This window comes from Trichinella spiralis, assembly GCF_000181795.1.
Source record: "Trichinella spiralis strain ISS 195 chromosome Unknown Scfld610, whole genome shotgun sequence".
Classification (NCBI taxonomy): domain Eukaryota; kingdom Metazoa; phylum Nematoda; class Enoplea; order Trichinellida; family Trichinellidae; genus Trichinella; species Trichinella spiralis.
In genome coordinates, this window is record NW_003527549.1 from 442,642 (window position 1) to 469,547 (window position 26,906).

The 26,906-nt window shown below is 39.9% G+C and overlaps 11 protein-coding genes across 11 annotated transcripts; 8 read left to right on the top strand and 3 right to left on the bottom strand.

Moving 5' to 3' along the window:
• Nucleotides 1-1,321: 1,321 nt before the first annotated feature.
• Tsp_09921 (conserved hypothetical protein) lies at nt 1,322-3,109 on the top strand. Its single transcript, XM_003370662.1, has 6 exons — nt 1,322-1,393; nt 1,709-1,754; nt 2,300-2,365; nt 2,423-2,495; nt 2,554-2,686; nt 3,020-3,109. The coding sequence occupies exons 1-6, from the start codon at nt 1,322-1,324 to the stop codon at nt 3,107-3,109; spliced, it is 480 nt and encodes a 159-aa protein (XP_003370710.1).
• A 2,314-nt stretch (nt 3,110-5,423) lies between these two features.
• Tsp_09922 (hypothetical protein) lies at nt 5,424-6,053 on the top strand. Its single transcript, XM_003370663.1, is given in 3 exon segments — nt 5,424-5,662; nt 5,673-5,785; nt 5,884-6,053. The coding sequence occupies 3 exon segments, from the start codon at nt 5,424-5,426 to the stop codon at nt 6,051-6,053; spliced, it is 522 nt and encodes a 173-aa protein (XP_003370711.1).
• Nucleotides 6,054-7,451: 1,398 nt separating this feature from the next.
• Nucleotides 7,452-8,310, top strand: Tsp_09923 (zinc finger protein). The gene is made up of 4 exons (XM_003370664.1): nt 7,452-7,482; nt 7,532-7,615; nt 7,967-8,051; nt 8,121-8,310. Exons 1-4 carry the CDS (start codon nt 7,452-7,454, stop codon nt 8,308-8,310), a joined length of 390 nt encoding a protein of 129 aa, XP_003370712.1.
• A 1,057-nt stretch (nt 8,311-9,367) lies between these two features.
• On the top strand, nt 9,368-13,824 carry Tsp_09924 (VacB and RNase II family exoribonuclease). Its single transcript, XM_003370665.1, has 5 exons — nt 9,368-10,166; nt 10,224-11,306; nt 11,371-11,890; nt 11,996-12,617; nt 13,531-13,824. Exons 1-5 carry the CDS (start codon nt 9,368-9,370, stop codon nt 13,822-13,824), a joined length of 3,318 nt encoding a protein of 1,105 aa, XP_003370713.1.
• A 2,538-nt stretch (nt 13,825-16,362) lies between these two features.
• Tsp_09925 (hypothetical protein) lies at nt 16,363-16,851 on the top strand. Its single transcript, XM_003370666.1, has 2 exons — nt 16,363-16,482; nt 16,543-16,851. Exons 1-2 carry the CDS (start codon nt 16,363-16,365, stop codon nt 16,849-16,851), a joined length of 429 nt encoding a protein of 142 aa, XP_003370714.1.
• A 135-nt stretch (nt 16,852-16,986) lies between these two features.
• On the top strand, nt 16,987-17,813 carry Tsp_09926 (hypothetical protein). Its single transcript, XM_003370667.1, has 2 exons — nt 16,987-17,043; nt 17,142-17,813. Exons 1-2 carry the CDS (start codon nt 16,987-16,989, stop codon nt 17,811-17,813), a joined length of 729 nt encoding a protein of 242 aa, XP_003370715.1.
• Nucleotides 17,814-19,011: 1,198 nt separating this feature from the next.
• On the bottom strand, nt 19,012-20,006 carry Tsp_09927 (conserved hypothetical protein). The gene is given in 3 exon segments (XM_003370668.1): nt 19,012-19,188; nt 19,786-19,931; nt 19,946-20,006. 3 exon segments carry the CDS (start codon nt 20,004-20,006, stop codon nt 19,012-19,014), a joined length of 384 nt encoding a protein of 127 aa, XP_003370716.1.
• Nucleotides 20,007-20,580: 574 nt separating this feature from the next.
• Tsp_09928 (putative MSP domain protein) lies at nt 20,581-20,925 on the bottom strand. The gene has a single exon (XM_003370669.1). It carries the CDS (start codon nt 20,923-20,925, stop codon nt 20,581-20,583), a length of 345 nt encoding a protein of 114 aa, XP_003370717.1.
• Nucleotides 20,926-21,923: 998 nt separating this feature from the next.
• On the bottom strand, nt 21,924-22,619 carry Tsp_09929 (hypothetical protein). Its single transcript, XM_003370670.1, has 3 exons — nt 22,528-22,619; nt 22,306-22,484; nt 21,924-22,063 (listed from the first exon to the last, which is right to left on the bottom strand). Exons 1-3 carry the CDS (start codon nt 22,617-22,619, stop codon nt 21,924-21,926), a joined length of 411 nt encoding a protein of 136 aa, XP_003370718.1.
• Nucleotides 22,620-22,889: 270 nt separating this feature from the next.
• On the top strand, nt 22,890-25,872 carry Tsp_09930 (Pao retrotransposon peptidase superfamily). The gene is made up of 4 exons (XM_003370671.1): nt 22,890-23,154; nt 23,488-24,036; nt 24,074-24,654; nt 25,129-25,872. The coding sequence occupies exons 1-4, from the start codon at nt 22,890-22,892 to the stop codon at nt 25,870-25,872; spliced, it is 2,139 nt and encodes a 712-aa protein (XP_003370719.1).
• Nucleotides 25,873-26,007: 135 nt separating this feature from the next.
• On the top strand, nt 26,008-26,900 carry Tsp_09931 (conserved hypothetical protein). The gene is made up of 2 exons (XM_003370672.1): nt 26,008-26,390; nt 26,714-26,900. The coding sequence occupies exons 1-2, from the start codon at nt 26,008-26,010 to the stop codon at nt 26,898-26,900; spliced, it is 570 nt and encodes a 189-aa protein (XP_003370720.1).
• The last annotated feature ends 6 nt before the right edge of the window (nt 26,901-26,906 follow it).

Genomic DNA, 26,906 nt, shown 5'->3' on the forward strand with positions numbered 1-26,906 from the left:
TAAAATTACAAAGTAACAATTCTCATTTTATGATCGTTTCTCGAAGTGATTTTTAAAGTTCTTAAGCAAATAGTGCATCTTGCATTCCATTCAATGAATTCATAAAAACGCTCACAATGAGAGCTAGTTTTCAAATGCAAATAATAATAATTATTATTCTAACAGCAGAACTTTCGAACTAATATCGCATTTTGTTAAATCACGTCACATTATTCTCGTTGTGTTTTTAAAGTGAAAATTTAATTTGAAGAAATGGTTAATTGTTTAAAAAGAAATAAAAACACTAAACTGATCAATTGCATATTGCTTGCTTGGAAAATTTTTTCCTGTTGTAAAGACGAAGCAAATTCAACAACGCCGTTTCAATTTAACAATACGTCAGAAATCACGGCAATGAATCATCACACACACATACGTACACAAGCGAACAAACATAGGAAGCTGTGAAAAGCATTTTTAAAACAAATCTTCAACCGGTTTCAATTTTCCACTTGGATTTGAATGTCGACAAAATTGATAAGCATAATAATTTCTTCCCCCCAAAAAAATATTTTACTTACTTTATCTGAAATTGAAAAAAATCTGCAGTACAAAACTAATCGACTATGAGATACAGAAAAGTACTTGTTTGTGTGGGTGTGAGTAAAAATGATAAATATTGTCAAGAGCAAAAAAATGAAACAAAACTACAAATAAAAAATTAAATCGATCAGAAAGTAAATCAATAAATGGAAATTTAAACTGTCATAAAAATGCACAGCAGCTGTGGAAAAGCGGAAGCGAAAATGAGCGATCGATTTAAAATTAGTGAAATAAGGTGCAGCTGAAAATTAAGCAAACAATTCAAATTGACAATCGATCCTTTTCATTGCGGATCAATGGAACCAACTTGACTCTGGCCAGCGTCTTGGTCAAAGTGACAAAATCGTCCATCTATAATCTAATGGGCGAAACGTCAAATCGATCTTTCCCTAATTGGCATTCGAACCAAGGACGCCTACACCAACTATCGCACAGTCAACCCATTACTGTCTCATCAATAATAATAATTTACAGTTCAAACAAAAAAAACAAAATTATTTGAAAATAATTTTTTAAAAATATAATCAGATTATAATAAAAACAAACAAACAAACATTAACGCAATACTTACAGCGGTTCATCGCCTTTCATGTGCTGAGCGACGGCGAAACCAAAATAAGTATCTTTGGGGCCAATTTTGTACACAGGCATGTCTGTATCCAAATTGAACGCCAGAGAATATGTACAAAAATTTAATATATGCAAAATTATACAACTCAAATAAATAGATTCCGAATCCATGAGTACAAAAAGGACAACTATTAACAGCGCTGCTGCACTTTCTCCGATCAATCGAAGCGAAAAAACTACAGTAATCAATGGTCACTAAGAGAGTTTAAGAACAAAAAAGTACTACAAAAAGAGACAAAAATTGCTTTCATTTATCTGAAAAAAAACATCCATCTTAAAATTATCTTTTGATAAATAATTATTGCACACTTTATAATGGAAATTAAATATTCAGCAATTATTCAAATATGAAAACTGCACGAATCCAATGCGAAGATAGTGATTTTAAAAAAATTTGTATCTTTACAATTATTACATTACTATTTATGTGTTTCTTTTTTATTTACAGTAGTTGATATTTTTTTATTCAAATTTTCACATTTTTTTATTATTTCAGAGTATCTTTTGGACAATCATGATTTTGAATGCATTAAGAAAATACAGTAACTGAATACACGGATTATTCCTAGAATCAATGACCAAGCTGCTTCAAGTTTCAAATTCTTACTTGGATTTTTTGCTTTTAAAATTTTCATAATAAATTTAATTTAAATGAAAGAAAATTTTCATAATAATTTATTGGTGAAAATTTACACGCACAATTTACGTGAGCAATTTGCAAAAAAGTGCAATTATTAAAGTTGAGAAAATTTACCTGAATTGCACCTTGTTTTACAGATGGTTACAGTGTGAAACTTGCTTTGTTTCGAATTGATATCATCTGGTAAGCATTTACTTCATTTTAGGGGTGCAAAATTTTTGAGATTTCAGGAATTTTAAGTGATTAAAACTTGAAGGCAAAATTGATTTTATACGAAATAATAAGTTATATAATAATCTGAAATTCTTACACCATTAGTATGTGAAATGTTAGTTGTTTCAATTGCAATGTTATTCTTATTAAAAAAAAGCAACAATTCCATACATGAAAACCAGAGATTTATTTCAAAATGTTAAAATTGTTTTATATCGTAATAGCTGATTTCAGTTACCATGCTGTCTTCCATGTTGAAGGATTATCAATCGAAGCAAGCGGTTCAAAAAGAAAATCTAGGTAAATGGTCTTACTGCAAGCAATATAGATTTTAAAAAAAGGTATTTTAAATTTTAGAAAAACGAAAAAATGAAACTTTACAATCAGCTATAGCCTTGTGCGACAAGGTTTCCGACGATTTGAATAATCAGTGAGTAGTATGTGTACCGTTGTTTTCATTTTTAAAAATAATATTCAATTTTTTGAAGGGTTGCTATAGCATATTGCAATCAGAAAAAAATAGATGCTGCATTAAAGATATTTCAGAAGAATTATAACGATTTTCAAAAAATGTGCGTAGAATGGTCCAGTCTGAGCAACAAAATAAATGATCTGTTAAAGGTAATAATTCTACTATTCAAAATATACAATGCTTTTCAAGCAGCGTTGAGATGATGAACTTAAAAGAAACATTTTTATATTTTATTTCTAGCAGATTATGATGTTTTTATAATATTCTTCTGGTTTTTTAAACTCGAATGTAAACTAAATAATCCCTTATATTATGAAAAATAAATATTCACTAATTTGTTGTAAAATTAAATGGTTAGCTTGTACATATTTTACTTATATCTATAATGAAAAAAGAATATTGTAATAATTATATATTAACTTTAGATATTTACTTTTTTTGGATGAAACAATAAATAATATATAAACAGTGTAACATTTTAGAGGTTAATGGTTAAAACGAAAGTGGAAATTATAACGGAAATTCCAAATCCTCATCTTATTATAAAATTATTTTTATTGACAATAAGTTAGTTGTATGGATTTTTCGAATTGCAATAAATAACATGTCAGTTATTTGGGTGGGTTAAGTTAAACTGGTTTAGTGAAGATGAATGAATATGTTGGACATTTCAATTAACTGTAAATTGCCTGTTCAAATAAATGCTCTATTACTGTGCATATGGGTAATTTTTGTCACTTAGAATGAGCACATTTTGAAAAAAAATTGCAATGTTCCAGGAATTTTTGTTCGGTCTACAGAACATCGTAAAGTTAAAATATACGTTGTTGGATTGTTGGGGGTGTGAAACACCCCACTTTAGAAAAACACATGTAAAAAGCCGGAAGTATGTTCAATTTTTACGAAATTTGTTTTATTGGATAGTACGAAGAATGCTGTATATGATGGTATCAAAGGGATGGATATGATGGCATATGGGATTTCCATATGTTTATGTTAAAACTGTAGAAAGGGCTTAGAAAAACGTAGTCGTTTTGAAACCAAAAAAATGACTAGAGACCTGAGATTGGTCTTAAAATGTGCAGAATAACGTGCTGCACTCAAGTCTGTTATTTGATTCACGAATTTTGCAAAACTGAGTCCACAAAAAGAAAAAAACTGAAAAATGACGATTTTTTAACGTTAATTTTGTTGGATTTTTTGCCAATAAAAGGCTTTAAAATTATCGAATATACTTTGATACCATCATATACAGCATTTTTTGTACTATCGAATAAACCAAATTTCTTAAAAATTGAACACACTTCCGGCTTTTTACACGTGTTTTTCTAAAGTGGGGTGTTTCACACCCCAACAATCCAACAATGTACCTAACGCCAACAGTCCATCAAAGGGTTAATAAACAGATATTTTTATCCAATGAAATTTGGACGTTTCCATATTTTTTAAATTATAAACAAGCATTTTTTAAAATCATCTGTTTGGATTTATAAATTTGTAATTACATTTCAGTAGTGCAGTGTTTGTGATGTTGAAGTTTTCTTTCGTCTTCCGTTGAAATGGAAATTCAGACTCTGTTCACAGTTTGAATATTCATAAGTAAATGTTGTAAAATGTTGAATTCAAAATTCAATTTTATTTCTATCTTGAAAATGTCATTTGAAAAATATGTATACATAATCTACTAATTCAATGATGGCTAAATTTAGTCTGTTGCTTTCAGTTTACGGTAACAGTACTGCTGAACTGAAATATTTTTTAAAAATATTACTTATATATATCTGTATATATCTATATGTATATCAGCAACTCGGAGATGTGACTAACGGAGCTAGGACGATCAAAGCAAATTCGGCTGAAACTGTGCGCTGTTTAGAAAATGCATACAAAGGTATGTGGAAAGGTGTTTTATCGAATCATTTAAATATTTATCTACGATTGTAGAGTTGCACCCAAATGTGGAAAGCAAAACATCAACGGAAAGCAAACAACAATGAAAATATTTGAAAAGTGTAACTTTTCAAAAAAAAAATATCAATAACTTTTTATTATATGAATAAACGACAATATATATTGAAAATGTTTAGTATGAAAACACAAGTGATTTGAAAACATTCAATATTTTTTGCATACTTTCTTCCGTATTTAATGGGTATGTTAAATGGCACAAAATTATTTTTCCAAAAAACAAAATGGCGGCCAATTTTGATCGTTAACCTTGCGCTAAAGAATTCTGTAGCCACCTGCCAACGTCGACTTGAGCCGTTTCGTATTGTTTTATGAATGGATGTTCAAGAAGTTGGGCATATTTTGGCCTGAATTTGTAATTTTTTGTCAAACAAGCGGCAATGAAATCACAGAACGGAACGGAAAATCCATCGGCCGGCTTCAACAACGGTGGCTCGTCTTGGATAATTCTAGTCAGCAGTTCAAAATCGGCGGAACAATTCCGATAAGGAAATGAGCCGGTCGCCAGTTCGACCAACGACACGCCCAAACTCCATACGTCGGCCCGGATATCGTAGTTGGCATTCAATGGGTCCGGAGGGTCTATCCTTTCCGGAGCCATGTACGCTACGCAGCCTGCGGTTCGGGTTTTTGCTTTCGAGTCGACCAGTCGCCCAGATATACCGAAATCGCACAGCTTTATCGTACCGGTCCAATCGAGCAGCATATTCGACGGTTTGACATCCCTGTGAATGATACCCTGCTTTTCTTTCAAATAATGCAGTGCTTTGACAATTGAAACGGCCATTTTACCCAACATTTGTTCAGGTATGCCAGAGCCCAGTTGTTTGATCAACTTCTCCAAACAAGTGGCCATCAGTTCCATGCAAATCCAAACTTCGCTGTCCGTAATGAAACAACCGTAACATTGGACAATGTATGGACAGTCATGACTACGCAATACAACGTCCAGATCCATTAAGATGCGCTTGTTCTCTTCTTTGTTGCCGGAACGACACATCTGCTTCACGGCCATCAGGTGACCAGTTCGTCGAAATCGCATCTTCACTACATGACCACAAGTACCGTGACCAAGCTCGCCGAGCAGTTCCAAATCAGTCGGCTGCATCTTGTACATTTCACCTGAGCTACAGAAACGAAGCACTCCCGTCTGACGGGTAATTTCAGCCAGACGACGTTCATTTTCCGCGCTATCCGACTGCCTATTCGGGCTGGGGCCAGTAACCGGAACCATCAAACCCATACCAGTGTCATTCCAATCATGCGACCGTCTTGGCCTGGTCACAATACCGTCGTTATTTTCATTTGACAATTTGAAATTCACCGGCGTTGGCTGCTTCTTGCGGTCAAGTGCTAACGGCATTGGTCGTCTTGGCAGTGGACTGGTCATGCAGAGGCTTTTGGTCGCGGCGCCATTCACTGAACATTTCTTCTTGTCCGCCGCATCTTGGCGCATTCGTCGGAACTTTCGCTCCAACTCCAACAAACGTTGGTGAAATGGAATCGATGAAGACATCCAGCACCGGCTCCTGGCTACCCAGTGGATAGATAAAAAAAAACGAACACCTGTTTATTCATTCACATTTTTCATGAATATTACAAACATTTAAACGAAATGTTTGCAAATTACTAACAATACTTGTCAAAACAATCGATTGCAAAGCAACACACACACACATTTATATACTGCTTGTGCTGAACACTTCCAAATGAAATAATTTGTCAATAAATACACAGCAAGTGATGACAAGTTATATGAAACGTGCGATGACTATTGTTTCATGCTAGCGTTGTAAATCAAAGCTGCTGAACAAACTTTTCACATACACTTACTTTTGCAAATTATTTCAAAAATTTCAAGTCAGCAATTTAAAAATTTTGACAACTTTTAAAAAAATATATAAGCATATTCCATCTTAACAGTAATTCGAAAGATGCTCAAAATTTCGGATAAATCAATGAATAAATTTTATTCAATATAAAAAAAATCAATAAAATAAACAGGCTATAATAAAGCCTCTTTATACTATTCGCAAATGCAAAACTTTAGCAGAGAAATAAAAAAAAAGCCAAATTAAATTCTAATTGCAGCGGCAATAAAATAAATTTTAATACAGGTAACAAACATTATCGTGACTATTGCCATTTACAACTATTCGATTAAAAACCATATTTCAAAACATTTTCAGCAGTGGGTATTTATAGTATGTATTCAATGATATTTGTATTAATTGAAAACATAGTTTTCATTAAAAAATAACAAAGATTATAAGAAACATAAATTAAAAAAATAATTAAAATCATTAAAACTTGATGCATCTGAACATTTTGAGATAAATTTTATTTCATATTAATATTTCAATGTTTGCATTAAACTGATATAACAATTACATTAACAATACGCGTATTTTCAAAAGAATTTCACAAATAAAACTAACAGCGTAACATGCAACCACATGGCACCAATATTTAACGTCATATATAAAAAATGTTTCAAAATTGCCAATAACAGAAAAAGCAATATTTAGTTAAAAGTAACATTTAACAGCTGATATGAGAACAAACTTCACTATCAATTAATAATATTCACCTTTGCGTAAGCTGAATTTTTAATCTGCATTTACAGTACAAAATAACATTACCTTTAAGCCAATCTTAGAAAATGGATCACGTTTTAGTGGAGAAAAAACATTTGTCGTAAATGTCTCAATACAGATAATTATCTACAGTATTAAAACAATTAGGTTTGCTTATTTATTTTTTACAACAGCAACAACAACAACAATAGGCACAGAAGAGAAAAATAATATTACTGAAAATTGGAATTATTAATAACAGCGTGACAGTTGAGCATATCTTACTGATTTACTGAAGAAGTAAAAACGTATACTGTAATAAATACAGTAAGCAAGCTGAACTGAAAGCTGGAGTTTTTCTTTACTTCAGATGCAAATTGGGAACACAGTTTTGCGTTTCGGTTCTTGAATTTATCGAGTTTTTGTAATAAATCATTTTTTAAAATTTAGTTTACGATAATAATGCTGTAATTTCCACAAAATTTTCGTCGTTGCTTAGTGTTTTTTCTTACATAACTCCACTAAAAGCTGATAGTTTCATTGTTGTGAATTATATTTCCTCTCTAAATCACTACGTTTATATTATTGTTCCATTATTAACGAAATTATTGTCTGCTGTTAAAATGCTTTCTTCACTTTAAAATTTTTGAACTATTTGTTAAGCGTTCTATTTACATTTTTTGCAAAAGTTTATGCAGAAAGTTTATATTAAAATACTTATCTAGTAAGCATCCTTTGAATTATTTTATTTCAGATTTTCATTTGATTGTTACCTTTACCAGCCATTCGATATACGAAATTTTGTATTAAATGCCAGTGAAATTTTTCAAACACGAAAAAAGAAGTTAATTTTTGTTTTATGCTGATTAGTTTAATTTATTCCAGCAACAATGTCTTCATCTGCCGATGCTGTTAACATGCAGATTGTGGCCGATTTGGAAATTGAAATGATGGCTGACCTATACAGGCGGTATTTTCATTATAATATAATTTTTGCTTGTTTTATTAATTAGGGTTTGTTTGATTTGATGTATTTTAGAATGAGTAGTGCTTGCCAGAAAAAATGCATCCCTACGACTTATAGAGATCCCGATCTCAGTAAAGGTGAGGCAATTTGTGTTGATCGTTGCGTGGCTAAATATCTCGAAGTTCATGACAAGCTGGGAAAAAAGTTAACTCAACTCACAGCACCGGACGAAAAAGTTTTGCAAAAATTGCAGCAGCATTGATTGCAAAGCACTTCGTTGTTCATTTGTTTTATTGGTTATGTACTTGTTCTGAATAAATTTATGAACTGGATAATTTGTTTGTATACGGTAACGCAGATGATTCGATTTTGCTAGTATGTACCAAATTTGCAACTTTATTTATAGAGAAAACTTCATTTTTAGTAGTCTTACTGTAACTACATGAACGACGTTTTATTTTAAACAAAATGCGGTTGCGCGGACAAGCAAAATTTGTATATTTTTTTCAAAATATAAACCTTTTTTTATATACTTGACAGAAGTGGGTACAAAGTGGCATTATTTACTGAAATATTTTAGTGTTACCGTAAAGTGTTCTTTTAATTCTATCGAGTTTGTCGTTTTTATCTTACTCAATATTTTTGCACTTTGATTGAATTGTTGTTTGATTTTTAATTTTGAAATACTACTGACGAATTTGACAATCACAAAGGATAAGGAAAACAAATTGACATTTAACAACTTTTTCGTTTTTTATTCAATTGTACCGTTAAGCAGCAGCGGTAAGCGAGCGCATTTGTTATTAACGCCATTTTTCATTTGTTTGTTTAATATTATATCATATGTAATGTATAGCTTTTTATGTGGAGAGTGATTTTTGATTGAAAAGAATTTTGCAATGAAATATTATATAGTAATGTTGAATTTGAGAAATTTAGGAAATAAAAGCAAGAAAATGAAATGTTGGAAATAAAGTAAATAATACTTATTTGTTTATTGTTTTAAAATAGTTTTGCGGGTGACTTATTTTATAAAATGGAGAACATTTTCATATTAAAATGAGAAAAATTGAAAAGCATCTTTGCAGTTGCTTGAAGTGTTAAGCGTGACAGTGAAAGATGCAGATTGGATTTAAAATTATTGAATAATATTTATGAACGATTTTGTCAAGTTATTTTTCTGAAATGTGAAATTTGAATTTTCATTTGTCACTTTGTAGCGTAGACAGTGTAGATATTTTCCAAATCAGTTTGATTGATTGGAAAGAATCGCAAGAAAAACTTTTGTTAGCGAAAGCAGGTATATTTTTCACGCAACAATGTCTGAAGAGGAAGAAGAGATGGATGTTCCGATGGTGATTAAAAAGCCATATTTGGATTTGAATTGGAATGTGAAGAATAATTTGTTCAAAGTGCTGAAAACCGTGAATGTTGTGACGAAAACTGGCCACTTCGTTCGCCTCTGTCGTGAGTTTTACTTACGAGACACCATTGCTTGTAATAGTGCCCTGTGTTCCACGTGTACTATTGCATGCACATCCATTTTGCCAGCCGATTGTGACACTTATGTCATGCCTGATTTGGATACGGTGATGAATTATTTTGAAATTTTCGAAATGTACAAATTTCGCGGCTTCATCTACCTGCAGTCAATATGCCAACAGTACGGCCAGTTAATGGGAAGTCGGGCGTGGCGTCGGTTTAAGCAACTTATCGGAAAAGTAGATCGCCAATGTACACAATTTTTGAACATATTCTACAAGCGCACTCATGTGCCGAAAAGTGCTGACGAATCTTTGCTGCAGTGGCATCGCCGGCTCGTCGACGAAGCGGCGAAGTTTTACACTGAACATTTACCTGGCATTCGGCTGATCATTCTGTCTGATTGGTATAAAAATGATTCCCAAGCCCGTTGGGATACACTTTCATTGCTTGATTACGTCAAACTGTACCACAAGGACAAGCCCAGTTTGATCATTCAAATTGAAGAGATTGGAAAAAGTTTGAAACCAGCTCATCTGCATGGCAACGTTCTGCAACACCGTTGCAGCGTCACCTATGAACCGTACTGGTCTGATATTGAAAGATCAGGTTCAAAAGGTGATCGTTTTATACAGGGTAAATGTTCGTTTCTTTGTATATTATACGGGTTTTTATTGTCATATTTCTTTTCAGGCAAACTGATGGTTAGCAAACGTTGTCCGAATAATGTCGCTTATGTGTGTTGTAGTTTCGACTCAGATTGGACAGAAGGTACGGAAGTAGAAGAACCTATGGTCACCGTCAGCGATCAGAGCGACGTGCTCATCGAAGGTATGCGTAATCGCAATCGGGCTGTGCATGGTGATTTGGTTATTGTGAAAATTTTGGAAAATTCCAAAATCGCCTCAGACGTCAGTGATGACGTCACGTGTAGTCGGTCATCCGGCATCGTGGTGTCGGTGGTTCAGCGCCACTGGCGACCATATGTTTGCACGGTGATGACCGGCTCCGGTTGCCTGGCCGTACCTTACGACAGGCGGATTCCGAAAATTCAGCTCGTCCAAGATAGTTTGCTCTCCTCGACTGGCCAACGAGTTTTGGTTAGCATTGTCGATTGGCCGATCGATTCGGCCCATCCGATTGGACGAATTTTGAAAGTGATCGGTCCGGTCGGCGAGCTCGAAACCGAAATGAGGTGCATCTTGTACGAGCACCAGCTTCCGGTTGAATCGCCCGCCAATGTTCAGCTAACACAGACAGATACTCTTCACTTGAACGGACGTCTGGATCTGAGGCACTCACATCTGGTGTTCAGCATCGATCCTTCCGGCTGTACGGATGTGGATGACGCACTCAGCGTTCGCGTGCTTGATGAACAAGCTGGAAATCTCGAACTGGGAGTCCACATAGCCGATGTGAGCTATTTTGTGAGTGCCAATTCGGCGATCGATTTGGAAGCGGCCGAACGCGGTACATCGGTTTACTTGGCGGACCGTCGAATCGACATGCTGCCAGCATGCTTGGCTTCAGACCAATGCTCTTTGCTTAGTGGTATCGACCGCTATGCGGTTAGCTTATTCTGGGAACTGGAACCGGTCACTCTGAACGTGGTTGATTTCCATTACAGCCGGTCGGTGATTCGTTCTCGTTACAAGCTCGAATACGGCGTTGCTCAGCAACTGTTTGACGGTACATTGTCCGACGTTCAACTGATTCGTGCTAGTATTGCAGAATTGGCAAATTTGGATGACGGTCAATTGACCATTGCCGTGGAAGGTGCGAATTTCACATTTATGTTTATTTGTTTTTTTTGCAATATTTGTATGTATGTAATGTGCAGATCTAAAGCGGTCGTTGGCGCATTTGGTCACAATTAGTGCTCATTTGTACAACAGTCGTTGCGGCCTGGCTTTGGAAAGTTCAGAAGTGTCGATCAAAGTAGAGAACGCAGTCAGTGTGACGGACGTGACAAGCAAGACTTCTCTGCTAATGGAAGATGTAATTGCCGAATGTATGATCTGGGCGAACCATTGGGTTGCCAGGGAAAATTACAAACGTCTGCCGTTGAAAGCTCTGCTGCGCCGGCATCCGCCGCCACTTGAGCAGAAATTGCAGAAATTGACCACACTGGCGAAAACGGCTGGTCTGCTTGTTGACAGCAGTTCCAACGTGGCTTTGGCGAAGTCGTTGGAAAATTGCCAACACACTACCGGCAACGCGAAAAGAACGCTTAAGCAGTTGGCCGTTTTTAGCATGGAACGAGCGGAATACTTTTGCACCGGCTCGTCTGATTTCCCCTTTTGCAGTCATTACGGCCTTAACCTCGATTATTACACTCACTTTACTTCACCAATAAGACGGTAATGCAAATAAATTTTACAAGTGAACAATGTTGAACATTGTGCATTTACTTTTCTTTTTTTATTACTTTTTTATATTGATTGGAATATTTTCTGATGCTCTAGTTATGCTGACATTGTAGTACATCGTCAACTGCTTGGCGATGAATCTGCAACAGCTGTGGCCTGTGTAAGCAAGCTGGCAGATATTTGTTTGACCGTCAACTCGAAGAACAGGGCGGCCCAGAATGCTCAGCGTGATTCTCAGCGCTACTTTGTGGCCCTGCATCTGACGCAGCAGTTGAAAAATCGTGGCAAGCTTCTTCTGGAGGCGGTGGTGGTTGGATTCTCAGGTGACGGTCTGAAAGTGATCGACGTGTTGTACGGCATTGTTGGCTTCTGTTTCCTAAGAAACAACGAAGGCAGGGTCTGCTTCGTCGGTGAGAACGGCCAAGTGGAATGGTTACCGGGAAGTGTGGACCGTGGAGAAGGGGCGTTGGCCGTCGACTGCGAAAAGGGCAAACACTGGTACAGACTGTTCGACACGGTGCTTGTCGACATCACTGTTCAACAGTCCGAGTGTCACATGCCAGACTTTCGATTCACGTTGGCCGGCTTGGCCAAACCAAAGGATGAAGATGAAGAAATTGTGGTGGAAAAAAACCTCGGCCAATTCTGTCGCACTCAGCTGCCTGAACAACTGATAGAAAGCATGACTGAAATATCATTTGTTGATCAAGCTGATAGGGTTGATTGCAGTTCAGATTTAGAACAAAGAAAAGAAAAGAAAATTCCTAATACCAATATTCCTGCTGCTGCTGCTGCTGCTGCTAATATTACTACTACTACTAAAACTACGAGTAGTTATCGACTTCGGAGAGAAATTCAATCTCAATTACTCCGACGAAAATAAAAGCTATCTGGTTAATTGAGTGGACTTCAGTTGGTACTGCAATGGACAAAATTGTTAAATTATGTCAATGTTGATTTTATTTCTTGAATAATAAATAATATTTCAAAAAACCAAAAAACGAAAACAGAGTCTGTGCTGATTTTCTGATTAAAAATATTCATTTCTCATTTAGACAAAATTCATTGAAAAATGAGGCGTCATGTCAAGCAAGTAGAAATAAGTGGTTTGGAAGCTGTTTATAATTTTCTTTATTTTTTGAAATGCCAATTAATCCTAATCCGGGCACCTGTCTCCATATGTAGACACATAACACTTTCTCTTTTTTTGATGATCATACTGAAATAATCCACATGTTTGTAGTAGCTAAAATGCTCTGAGGTTACCACATTGATTATTTTTGAATGTGGTCCATGTTCGTGTGCTTTATGGAATCTGGGATAAAGTTTCTTTGAATTTTATAGAGTAGATTAGTCAAAAAGGGTGTCAACCCCAAAGATAAATACGGTATGTTTCATGAGTGTCTGTCAGTGCTCTTAGACCTTCTTGACGTTTGTTTAAGAGTCACTGTTATTAGCTGAATATGTGACAAAAACAGTCAGTTGTTTAGGCTGCTTTAAAAAGTGGATGAGCGACATCAATTATGCAGCTATTCATTGCTATAAATAATCAGTTCTGATTGCCTCTATTGCATTTTACCATACGTATTGACCATCTGACCATTTGACCATTTGAAAAGTATCGTGTGAAGATCAACTGGATATGTGACAAGGAGAATGGTTATACTCTGAAATGTTTGTTATATACTGGCAGAAGTGGTCTAGCAAGCACCAATGTTGGGCAATTGGCACAGCCATTTGTGAATTCTAACAAAAACGTTTATATGGACTGTTATTTTACATCATATTCCACTGTGCAACATCTTCTTGAGCATGGCCTTACAGCTGCTATTGGTACAGTATTTGCACATGCTTGCCGTGATGTTCTAGCATGTTCGCGTAAAGCAGCACGACGTGATCTTTTACTCTACATTAGCTGTTTATGAGAACAACAAAAAAGTAACGATGATCAATTACGTGCCAAGGAAAAACAGCAATAATGTTCTTCTGTTGACTTCATGCCACGCAAAGTTGAAAGTAGACAACCAGAGAGATGATAAAAGATCAAATATCATCAATGATTACACTTTTTACAAAGGAGGCGTGGATAGCATGGATACAAGAATAGAAGACTTTTGCTGTAAAAAAAAGACCAACAGATATATCTTGCTGATGTTGTACTTCATCGTTGAGGTGTGTATCAACAACGGATTCTTACTGATGAAGACACAAAGGGGTAGACCCGATTTCCCCTCTGACTCCGCCCACGTTTTTTCAGTAAAATTTCATTGGTTGCTGCTCTGACGCGTGCCTCTAAATTTCATTTGTTGCCACTCCTTTGCATTTTATTTGTCAAATATTATTTCATTCTATTTGTCAAATTTTATTTCATTCTATTTGTCAAATTTTATTTCTAACCTTTAGACTGTTTTATAATAATTCTGTTTTTCTCAGATTGAGGAAAGTAAGAGAATGAAATTACGATGAAAAAATTAAAAAAAAGCAAAACAAAACAAAACAATACAATACAGATGCAATGCAGCGCAGGACAAATATAATACAATAAACCACCTGAATGGTCGCATTAACCTTTATCTTACCGAATTTTTATGCTTTCAGTTTATATTGTATTCAAGGTTTTTCTTCTAATTTAATAATGAATAGAACTGAATTTCCCAAAGGGAACTTCGCCTGCTTTTTCACATTTATATGAATGGTTGTCGCTCTAAGAAGTTCCATTTGTTAAATATTCGTTTTCTATCAATGGTAAGTTTTCTAATTCAAAATTTCATTGTTTTTAATTTATGTATTCATGGCAGCATAGCTGATAATTTTTCTTCATTTTATGATATCCCATATTTAATTTTTATAGAAAAAACTGAATTTTTTGATTGATATAAAAAAAAGGAGGTGCTGTTCATATAGACGCAGCGCAACATTAAATGGTGCGAAACAAATAAGTTGATAAAAAGCAAACTTTTGAAAAAAACAGTTATTCTGGTCGGTTCCGTTTATTGCTTTCATTCTGTTGGCATCATCAAAGTGCTTTACTTTTATCACGCCGAATGCATAAATACTGTTCAGAAGAATCCCAACCCTAACAGTTGCTTTGCTTGTCAGATAAATTACATTTTAGCTAGCAATTATGTGAGATTTATGCATTAGATACTTTTCCGTTTGTCAGAAAATATTCTGATGATTAGCTAAAGGCGATTGTAATACAATGGAAAATCAACAAGTGATGAATTGTCCACAGCTGCAGTTGTCAGCTTAAACTAGGCATGGCAACTGCTAATTTGTTAGCATTTAAATACTTTTATAATTTCAGGCTGACTGTTCTCTGAAAATCTTTCTTGTTAGCAATCAAAGAATTTTACTTTTAACTTCAGAAAGTTTTTACCTCTTTCGTCAGTGTTATTGTTTTCCTTTGTATATTTTATTAAAATAAAAAATCTGCAGTATTATTTACAAATCAAAAAACAAATTTATTTATATATTTGGTGTAAATTGTAAACTTTCTGTTTTTACATCTAGTTTTACCGACTAGTGCGTTGGTGAACACTTGAATTGCCATCTATTTTCATTTCCATTTGCAACCTTTCAATGTATATTTCAATGATAACGAAATATTTAAACATTCCGCATCAAAAGCAGCGCCTATGATGTAGCTGATCTGTTTGATGTTGCATTTCAAATTACATTTGAAGTTCGTTAAGTGAGCATGGATTTTCGAAAGAATTTCCATGCATTTATTCATTATTTTATCGTTTAATTAACTAAAGGGATTTTTTTTGGACAAAATCTTAGGCACTTAATCAAGTTCGACTGCATTTTATATAAAATGTATGAACTTCAAATAGGATTTTTCATAGAAACCACAAACCTCATCGAGATGTATAAAAATACATATATGGATGTTTTGTAACAAAAAAAACTTTGCAAATATTAAAGTAAAATTCTTGGATTGCAAATAAGAAAGATTTAAATAAAACACTCCCAGTAAAATCAAGAAATTAATCAGATGCTAACAATTTAGTAGTTGTCACTCCATGGTTTAGCTGGAAAGCTGCAACTGTGAACAATTTGTCAATTGTGCATTTTCCCGTTGTATTAAAATCGCCTTTACCAACATATGTGATATGACGAGAAAAGCGAAGAATGTTTGACAAAGGCATATGCGTGAAATCATGCGTAAAATTAAGTGAAATTGCGAGCTAACGCGTAACGTTAGCATTAGTGCCATTTGTAACCCGGAAATTGGAAGTGTTGCTACAACATTCCAGATTTTTCTAACAGATTATTCAGTATTCTGATATTACACCCGGAAGTTTACATCAAATCTAGATAAATTTCAACATGCAACAAATTTATTTACAAACAGTCAGAGCACATTTATGTATATATAATCAGTAACGAACCGCGTTCTCTCATCTTACCCTTTATCTGCTCTTCGTGCATAACGTTCCTTTGATTTGTCTCATTTCATGGCTGAAAATTTGCATTTGGTTTTGAATGAAAGAGGTAATTACAATTTAATACATGAAGGAAGAGTTTACAATTTGAAGCATACGAACATGCAAGATAAACTGTGGGTTTGCCGTCGGGTAATTAATATTTTATCTAATATCTCATTTCTGTTCATTCATTTCAAGTTCATCATGTAGGTTAAAAAAGGATGCCGGGGTTCAATCCACACGAACTTGGATGTGGACGCAGTCTTGGATTGTAATCCTCATGCAGATGATTGCATCCGTGACAATGACATCCTTTATAAAATGGAGAAGAAAAATGCTCTCAAGCGACGGGCAGCGGAGGAAATGAAGACTGTCCCGCAGATTTACCACGAAGAAGCAAGCAGTGCATCTGCCGACTTGGAAACTGCTGGTCAGTTTCCAACGTATAAAAGTGTTAAAACGGCAATGTACAGAAAACGGGCACAAAAATTTCCAAGATTTCCGCCAACTCGCCAGTAGCTGGAGATTCCACTCCACTGGCGAATGTCGAAGTCTGATCGCCGCTTTTTATTCTATAATAATGTACATAATTCCATTTTAATATTCTGTACAGAAGAAAATTTATCAATTTTATCTGAGCATTCTGTCCGATCCATGGATGGAACTTTCAAAATAGTTCCAGAATGGTACCAGCAGATGTTCACCATACATGTTTTTATTGCGGGTAAATTAGTGCCACTTGTTTATTTTTTTAACTGTCCACAAAGCTCTCCACGTATCGTGAAATTTTCGATAATTTAATTTTAAAGGCGGCAACGTTAAGGGTGGTCCTACAGCCGCAAACAGTAATTTGCGATTTTGAGACCGCCCTGATCTCTGCACTGCAGGGGACATTTCCGGGGGTCCACATACAAGGTTGTTACTTCCATTTCTGTAAACCAGTTCTGCGGAAGGTGACGGATCTTGGGATGCGAACCAGCTACATCCATGAAGCAGCAATGAAGAAGAAAGTCAAAATGTTGCTGACAACGGCTTTTTTGCCGCCTCATGATGTACCTGCTGCCGTGGAACTGCTTGGCAGTGATGCTGCGGGTTCAATAGCAGCCTTGTTCAATTACTTCCGAGTGGAATGGATGCCCCCTGACAGACTGCTGATGTGCAATGTATATAATGTGAATATTCGTACGAACAATGATTTGGAAGGCTGGGACTTCAAAATGAACCGACTTGCGGGGAAGCGACATCCCGGCTTTTATGAACTGCTCCAGTTGCTGATCGATGAGCAGGGATCAACGGAAACGTTGATTCAACACGTGATATCAGGTCGCGTTACCTCCAATGATTTACAGATAAAATATAAGAAATACGAAGAACTGCAGCAACGCATAACAGCGTTGACTGCAGAATACGATGACGGTACGCGTACATTGGAGCCGTTTCTAAAAGTTGTGGCGTACCGAGTACCCGAGGAGAATTATTGAGTGCCAGCCTTTCCTGTACAACTGCACTGTTTATTTTTATTTACTCTTGTATAGTTTTTTATTGCTTTTCTATTGTATGTGTTGTTTTGTTTTATTATATTGTTCGTTCGTTTGTATTGTATTATATTATGTTACATTATTGTTTTGTATTATACTGTTATACTATGTACTGCTGAATAAAGCGGTAAAAGTACGATAGATCAGGAGATTCCGTGCTATGTAAAAATAGTCTGATTAATGTCTTCTTAAATAAATAAAACCATGACCTACGCATTTAACTCTTATGCAAAATTCAGAACATTGCAATGAGTATGGAAACAAAAATACCGCCTTTCTCTTCCATAGGTGATATTTACATTAATACAATATAAAAACCGCCATAAAATTTGACAAATAGAATAAAATAATATTTGACAAATAAAATGCAAAGGAGTAACAACAAATGAAACTTAGAGGCACGCGTCAGAGCAACAACCAATAAAATTTTACTGCGAAAACGTGGGCGGAGTCCGCGGGGAAATCGGTAGTTGTATCAGTTCACTCTTATTGCAATTCCAGTGACATTTTTCAGCCTTTATTGATTCCCTCTATAGTATATGCTTATTAATAAGTTGATTTTGGCATTAGACTGCTCTTAGACGCTGGTTGCATATAGTATATTTATTATTTAAGAAAGAAGACAACGCATAACTCAGAAAGTTTGCAAAAGCATGTCTGAAAAATTGCATTTCATGTCTAACAAAAACATGTTAAAATAATGCATCTATTTTAATTCCTGATCAATACACTGCAAACATAATTACCTTCTTGAAGGCTTACAGTATTCGGAACAAAGAAATGTTTGACAGTGATCACACATTTCATTGAATATGCTCTTTCATCGCATAACAGATACGAACCACATAATGTACATACACACATCATACCACAACAATCCCTCTTCTTTCTACTTGATGTTATCTCATTATTGGTCTTCTCCAGGACATTTTCTTATCCCAATACCCCAGAATGCAGCGCTGGATATTTTTCTGCATGCCAGAAAAATTTCTTGAAGCTCTGCATTCAATGTTAGAGCGTACAAGCTGCATTCCAAGATCTTTCAAAAGCAGATGACTTCGGTAGCTTTTGTTACCATAAAGGATAGAAAACTTTGTCATGAAAATCACAAAAGCGTTTACTGCTGCCACGTCTAGCATGTTCATAAGCGGTAGTAGAGGCCATCGCTTCGTGTTTCTGCAGCACGCACCATTTTGTCCATGGCGTCCACACCTCCATAGTCTAGTTCTGCAGTTCGTTGCGTTGTCGTTCGTTGTTGCCTTATTCGCATTAGAGCTCTGTTCGCTGCTGTCGAAGGAGTGCGATTCTCTAGCCCGTACTGTATCGAATAAACGAGCGCGTATTTGTCTGAGTTTGCTTGAAATTGCTTGTGTTTAACCAATTTTTATCACCCTCTTGACTAACTGTAACAACGGTTGGCCAAGAAAAACAGAATATACAGTTCACTACTTTTCCCGCCTGTCAAACAACTTTGGCAGGCAGTCGAACCTGAGCATCAAAGGCGTTGTAGTAGACTTGCAGGATAATCGTACTACACTTTATTATAGACAATTAGGTTCTACAACTAACTGTTTTCTTTCGCGGCTAGATCTGAATTTCACAAAATCTCGCTTTTCGTATATGATAATCTCGAGTATACTTTATTAAATATACAATCAAACACAGGCAAAGTACGAACGAAAGGAATCACAGCAACTATTCTCTACCACGAACTGAAACGCAACTGAACTTGTTATCTGTTGTTTTCTTTTGCCACAAAAAGAAACAACAACAGTTGTTGTGATAAATCAATCAAAATATCGGCAGAGTAAACAAGCCGTTGCAGCTAGAATTTAGGTCAGATAAGATTCGAATGTCTAAAATTATCATTTGAAGCGTAGGATTCTACATGCGTACAGAACCACTGGTTCCTTACAGTAGCGGGCGAGCGAGCGAGTTTGGTTGTCTGTTCTGGAATTTTACTGCGGTGGATCGACAACGGTCCTTGTGCGGATTTGTTAATAAACATTGCGCACTTTACCTGTCTTGTGAATGCGACAATGTTACTGGGATAGCGCAAACCTTTAAGAACGCACCTCGGAAGCTATTCACGGTCATGTCTATGACCAGCTCCAGGTAGATTGCCAGTACCACCATGCACGTAAAAACGCAAACGTACGTTTTCGAAAACTCGTGGTGTGTTCCTCTACTCCTGGTCAGGATCAGGCCGACAAAGTCGACACCAACGTAACGGAACGGCCCAGTCGGTGTCACTCGTTCAGCCGGCAGCTCACTCTTCCTCTAGTCGAATGGTCGGCCAGTCGATCTCCGACATGTCCCGCACTGCCTGACGACGTTCTAGCCGTGCGTTGATGAAGCGCCTGCAGAGCGCAGTTACGCGAAGCAACTTCACGTAGCTGTAGTACCGAGTGCGATCGATGATCTTCCTCACATTCCACTTCAACCCAGCCACCATCACCAGGGATGACTTTCGCACACCTTCTCCACTTCCGTACGATCCTGTCCTCCTTTGACCTTCAAGTCCGACCACGTTGCTTCTGCCGACAGAAGCCACCTTGGCCCAAACCACCAGAGGGTTTCAGACGAGAGTCAATGAGGCTAACCCCCTGCTGAGCAGGTTAGCTGGGTTCTTATCCGTCGGGCAATGTCTCCAACTATCCGGAGAGGACAGTTGTTGGATCTCTCGCACTCTGTTGGCCACGAAGGGCTTTCACCGTCCGGGGTCGCTCTTGATCCAACACAGAGTGATGGTGCTGTCGCTCCAGTGGACGCACCGTTCGACGTTCATTGCCAGCTCTCGATGGACGTATGCCAGCAACCGTGCGTACAGGAGAGCTGCCATGAGTTCCAAACGCGGCAAGCTCAAGCATTTGATCAGGGCGACTCGTGACTTCGCCACCACCAGGCGAACCTCGACTCTTCCATCGCTGTGCGTCAGCCGGAGATACACTACTTTACCGTACGCCTTCCCAGAAGCGTCTGCGAATCCATGCAATTCCATCCTGGTGATGTCCTCGAATGAGACTTGGACGAGAGCTCGCTCAACAACTATCATGGAGAGGCCCGGTAACACCACCTTCCAAGTCTGCCCCTGCGCACTCGCTTCCGGTGGCAGCGGGTCGTCCCAATCGATCCCGACTTACCACAGCAGCAGGATGATTATCTTCGTGGTCAGAGAGCGAAACCCTGCTGACGCACAGAAAGTCTTGTAGCCTCTCCAGTCACTCAACGGAGTCCATCACCGGACGAAAAGCAGGGGAGGAGCGGGCAATAGTAGGCACCCCGGTACACCGATGGCGTCAGTTCCCGGAGAGGCCTCCAATGTAACGAGCCGCTCCCTCGAGCAGGTTCCTTTACTTCCTCCACCGTGTTATTGGCAGGTTCGTCGCTATTCGGTGCCGGGCCGCTATTGACAGTCGGGCTTCCCTTTCTTTCTGGTTCGCGCTTTCCTGATGGCATAGTAGCAATCAAACAACAGGCAGCAAGTATACTTTTTATTGGCAACCGCAAGCAAGAACCGACGACGATGTGTTACCGCAAGCTTCTCCGACAGCACAGCCACGACTCCGCAGACGTACATCCGTACTACCGTACTCCACCCCCGATCTTCAAGTCCAATTTCATAATTATTCGCGTATATGCCAAAATAAAATTTTCAGCGTACATTAGGAAAACCAAAATAAAAAAATCAACAATGATCAACAGTGAAACAAATATCGCTTTGTAAGTTTCATAAAATACACTCAGCATGATTTAATTTAAGAATGATACTTGTTGAGAACTCCGCTTGAGCCTGAAGATCCATATCTGCTACCGTAACCGATGCGCTGGCGGTCGTGATGACGTAATCAGCAAAGGAGAGAGAGTGAGCGCGAGTGATAACGTAGTCTTGTGTGTCGTGTTGGTATGCGGCAGAGTTCCCGTTTATTCTTAGCGTTGTGTGTTATTATCCGAGCTATCCATTTGTTTTGCAGTTATTATATTCTGTATTCACTTCAATCGTTGGAATAAAGTTCCATATTCAGTATTTTGTTCGCTGTTGCGCAAAGAGCATTAGCTTGCCTGAGCGAGATCAGCCGCCTCCGTTATTTTTGGATCTCCCGTAATATCGAATATTGCGGGACGAACTTGAGAATCGGATTGTAAAGAGAAATTACAACATTTCTTGGTGCCACGAGCCGGGAGGCCGTAATCTGAAAATTTTGGTTTTTATTCCACGAGATGAAGTTGGAGACGACGAAGCGACGTCAGCAGGTCAAACAGAGGCGCCTGCGGGATGCCATCTTTCAAGTGTTGAATCAGCTTGAGACGGATTCAACTTAAATAGCGGTCACGAATGCCTTGAGTGCATTAGATGCACAATATGCTGAAGCTCGCCGAGCTCAAGTGGCATTGGAAGACGCGCTCCCAGATGGAGAAGCGCTGGAGGCCACACTTCGTGAATGGCACGAATTGTCTATTGAGATATTTGAGACACGCAACCACGTTGGTATCTTCTTGAAGGAGAAGGGAAATGGACCAGCGGTGAATCCGAGGCAGACCGCAAACTTGACGCCCGTCGCAGAGCAAGTAAAACCACCGCGTGTGCCCTTGCCAAAGTTCGACGGCGGTATTCTGCAATTCAAATCATTTTGGGATCAGTTCGAGAGTAGTACACATCAGGGAAGGTCTCAGCGACATCACAAAGTTTCTCCACTTGAAATCGTGTCTATCTGGTTCAGCTCTGAAGGCAATAGAAGGTGTTACCATTTGTGCCGAGAACTTCCCGGAAGTAGTGCAGACTCTGAAGACCCGATTTTATCGACTCCCAGACGTGGTGGAGAGTCACGTTCTGAGTGCGATGAATGTGAAGGCGTGTTCAAACGAAGGAGCAGGGGAGTTGACCAGGCTCCACGACGATTTGAACCGGCACTTCCTCGAGCTGAAGGCCTTGGGCAAAGATGTCAGCTGCGGTCTGAGTGGTTTTCACGTCATCTTGCCAACACTGAAGAGGAAACTCCCGTCTGGAACGGTGACTGAATGGAAAACCTTTATCAAGGACAAGAAAGACGACGAGATACATTCGGACGTATTTTAGCTTTCTTGTTTGAACAAGCTAGGATAAAGGATACTGACATCGGAAGCAGAACAAAGGCCCCAACGAAAGGGCATCAACAGGAGCCTCACCTCAATGCCCGGAAGTCTGACCTTCGTTTCACTACCGCAGCTGTTCAGATGGAATCTGACCGCGGATGTGCCGTCTGCAAGGGGGATCATCTGGCGGACCGTTGCCCACGGTTCCGAAGTTATTCGGTTCAGCAGAGACGGCATTGGGCAATGCGGCTGAAGCTTTGCTTTGTTTGCCTGGCTCAAGGACATCGCAGGGAAAGATGCCAGAAGAGGAAGTCCAATCAGTTTTGGAATCCTCTATTGGCGGGAGACGCTGTCCCTGCAGGCAAGGCTCCCACCAAGCAAGCTACATCAGCTGCGTGCAGCCACGGAACCGATTCCACTGAAGCAAAGGCCTCGCTCTCTAGGAATCAGAATGAGAAGGTCGAAGATGGATCTGGGGAAGGAACCTCCCCTGTCGGGATCCATCTCTCCTCAACTGAAGGTTAGACCACAATCAGGTTGCCAGTCGTGCGTACGATGGCGCACGGAGAGAAAGGAAGGACGAAGCTGGTCAACTGTTTGCTGGATAGCGGATCAGAGCGATCGCTTATCCGGAGCGATGTTGCGGACGAGTTGGATTTACAGGGCCCACCGAGAGCTATGACAGTGAAAGGCGTGAATGGTCTTCACGTGAGAATCGCTGATGTTCGTCGTGTGCAATTCCGTCTCACCCCTATTCCACCTAAAGGTTTGGAGCCATTCAAGGAGGGAATTGAATTGACCGCCCTCAGTCTGCCGAGTCTCTGCGATGACCTCGTTGCCACACCGACGCCTTGGTTTTGCAAGGATAAGATTCCATCGCTCCCGTCAAATGAGATAACACCCGGCCGAGTTCAGATTGACAGCATTATTGGACTCGATGTTTATTTCCAAGTGCTTGGTCAAGGCGTGAGAAGAGGCGGTCCTAATGATCCTGTAGCGATTGAGACCATCTTTGGATGGATTGTGTGTGGACCAACAACGCGGCAAGCAGTCGATCGCGAGGAAACCACCCTCCTCGCTCAGACAGAAGATCGTCTGAGTCGACTCTTGAGAGCTTGGAATTCTTCCAGCGACTGAAGACGCGAAGGCTGAGCCAGCGCTGACTCGGTTTGAAGAATCAGTCAGCTTTGATGGACAGAGATATTCAGTCGGCCTGTTGTGGAAGCCAGGCGCCTCGCCACTTCCAAACAAATTGGAAATGGCGAAGAGAAGACTCAGATCTTTAAGACATCGACTGGCGCGGGATCCGGATAAGGAGCGTGAATACGCTGACGTCATCCAATCCTATCTCGATCAAGGTTGGGCAGAAGAGGTTCCAGACGAAAGCGGCCCCATTGGCAGGACGTGGTATTTGCCACACCACGCGGTGTACCAAGACAGCCCGGGGAAAGCGAAATGCCGTGTGGTTTTCGACGGCTCAGCGGAGATGAATGGCGCATCTCTGAATCGCTGTTTTGAACCTGGACCGAAATTACAGCCCGATTTGGTCGCGATATTGCTCCGGTTTCGTCGTTCCAGAATTGGGATCCAGGCTGACATCGAAAAGATGTACCTGCAGATAGGCCTTCGGCCAGAGGATCGTGACGTGTGCCGATTTCTCTGGCAAGCGGCAGGCTCGAAGAGCCCTGCCAGGATTTATCGCTTGACTCGGGTTGGTTTTGGTCTCTTTTGTTCCCCATTCCTGGCGATGAGAGTGATCTGACACCATGCTCAAAGTCATGGCAAGGTCAAGGCATTGGCTGGCAAGCTTTTGTCAGATATGTATGTGGACGACCTTGCAACGAGCTGTGACCGGATTGGGCAGGCCCGGACTTTAATCCGGAAGCTATGCAACCTCATGAAGAGTGGAGACTTTGCTATGAAGAAATGGTCCAGTAACGACCCTGCAGCTCTCTCCGACTTGCCTGTGGAAGTAACGTCGCCGCCGCTAGAAACAAGCCAACTTTGGAAGACCCTCGGACTATACTGGAATCGCCAGCTTGATGTTCTGACTTTCGTGCCTCCAGCAGAGATCCCTCTTGAACGGCACGATACCAAACGTCAATTGGTAAGCCTAGCGGCCAAAGTTTTCGATCCATTGGGATGAGTAGCTCCGTACAGCATCCGAGCAAAGAAGCTGTTCCAGGCTCTTTGGTTCACCGGGATCGAATGGGACGATCCATTACCGGCTGAGATCAACGGTAAGTGGATTAGCTGGAAAGATGAGCTGGAACGACTATCTGCCGTGCGGGTCCAGTGCGCGTTGGTCCCTGTTCACCGGGATCAAGTGGGCAGATCTGAGTTGCATGTGTATGGAGACGCCTCTGAAGCGGCATACGGAGCGGTAGCGTATCTGCTTACGCAAGCAAGTGATGGAGTGCCTCAAGTCCTCGCCAAAGCTCGTGTGGGGCCCATCAAACGCCTGAGTCTTCCGCGTCTGGAATTGATTGCGTCCTTGCTTGCGACTCGATTGAAGGCGTACATCACGAAGGAAATGGGCTTCTCGACCGACAAGCAAGTTTGTTGGAGTGATAGTTCTGTCGCCCTAAGTTGGATCAAAGGAGATCCACGAAAGTGGAAGACATTTGTAGCGAACCGTGTGCAAGAGATAATCCCACTCACTGAGCCGAGCCAATGGAGATATGTTCCAACAGCGGACAACCCAGCCGATCGACTGAGTCGAGGTTGTACTTTGGAAAGACTCCTGAAAGAGCACTTGTGGTGGAATGGGCCCGACTGGTTGCAGCAACCCAAGAGTGAATGGCCACGGTTGAGCGTCGTTGTCACCCCGGAGGAAGTCAGGGGAATGGACCCTGAACGGAGGGACGACTGTTGTGCTGACCACCACGTTGCCAGCGCAAGGGCTACAAATGGCGATCGATCCAACTAGGTACAGCCGAATGGAGAAGCTACTTCGTGTTACCGCATATTGTTGGCGATGGGTAGACCAAGCGAGAAGACCCCGAGGTGAACGAAGAGGGAGCAGCTCACTCACGCTCTTGGAGTTGCAAGAGGCAGAGAAGAGATGGATGAGAGAAGTCCAAGCCGGAGCCTTCCCGATTCACGAATTGGATCCGGTTCCACTGAGTGGCCGAAGAGCAGTCAATTCGCTTCACTCTCCCCGTTTGTGGATATGGAAGGACTCCTGCGCGTTGGAGGTCGACTAACCAACGCAGCGTTGCCGTGGTATCATAAACACCCGTTGTTACTTCCCCCTGACGGAACGATTGTGGTGCTCATCGTGCGACGAACCCACGAGTCCGAGTTTCACGCGGGTGTGAACCAGACCCTTGCGGCATTGCGAAGACCTTATTTGGGTGATTCGTGGACGCCAGGCAGTAAAAAGATGCATCAGAGCCTGCATCATCTGCACACGGCAAGACGGACGTCCGTTCTGTCCATTGATGAGTGAACTCCCGGTCGCAAGAGTGGAACCTACGTTTCCGTTCTGTCAGTTGGGATTGGACTTCGCCGGGCCGTTTCATGTACGGGGAGAAGATCGCGGTGTGAAGAAAGTTTACATCTGCCTCTTCACTTGCATGGTAACTCGCGCAGTGCACATTGAGATCGTTCCCGACATGACGACCACGAGTTTTCTCGCCGCGTTCCGCCGCTTTGTGGCCAGGAGAGGCACCCCGGAAGTGATCCAGTCGGATAACCTCCGAACATTCAAGCAGGCAGACGCATTCATCCTCTCGCTTTTCGTCGGCAAGCGCGCTGAACAGTTTCAGAACGAGTTGGCCTGTAGGTGCATTCAGTGAGTGTGCTCCACTCACCCCGGCGTACTTCCTCATTGGGAGAGAATTTGACGCGCTTCCAACCTCCTCTGGAGAAACGCCCAGCGGAACGGGCGCCAAGCATCTTGGAAGACGTTGGCGGCACCAACAACTGTTGATGCGCCACCTGTGGAAACGGTGAACGGAA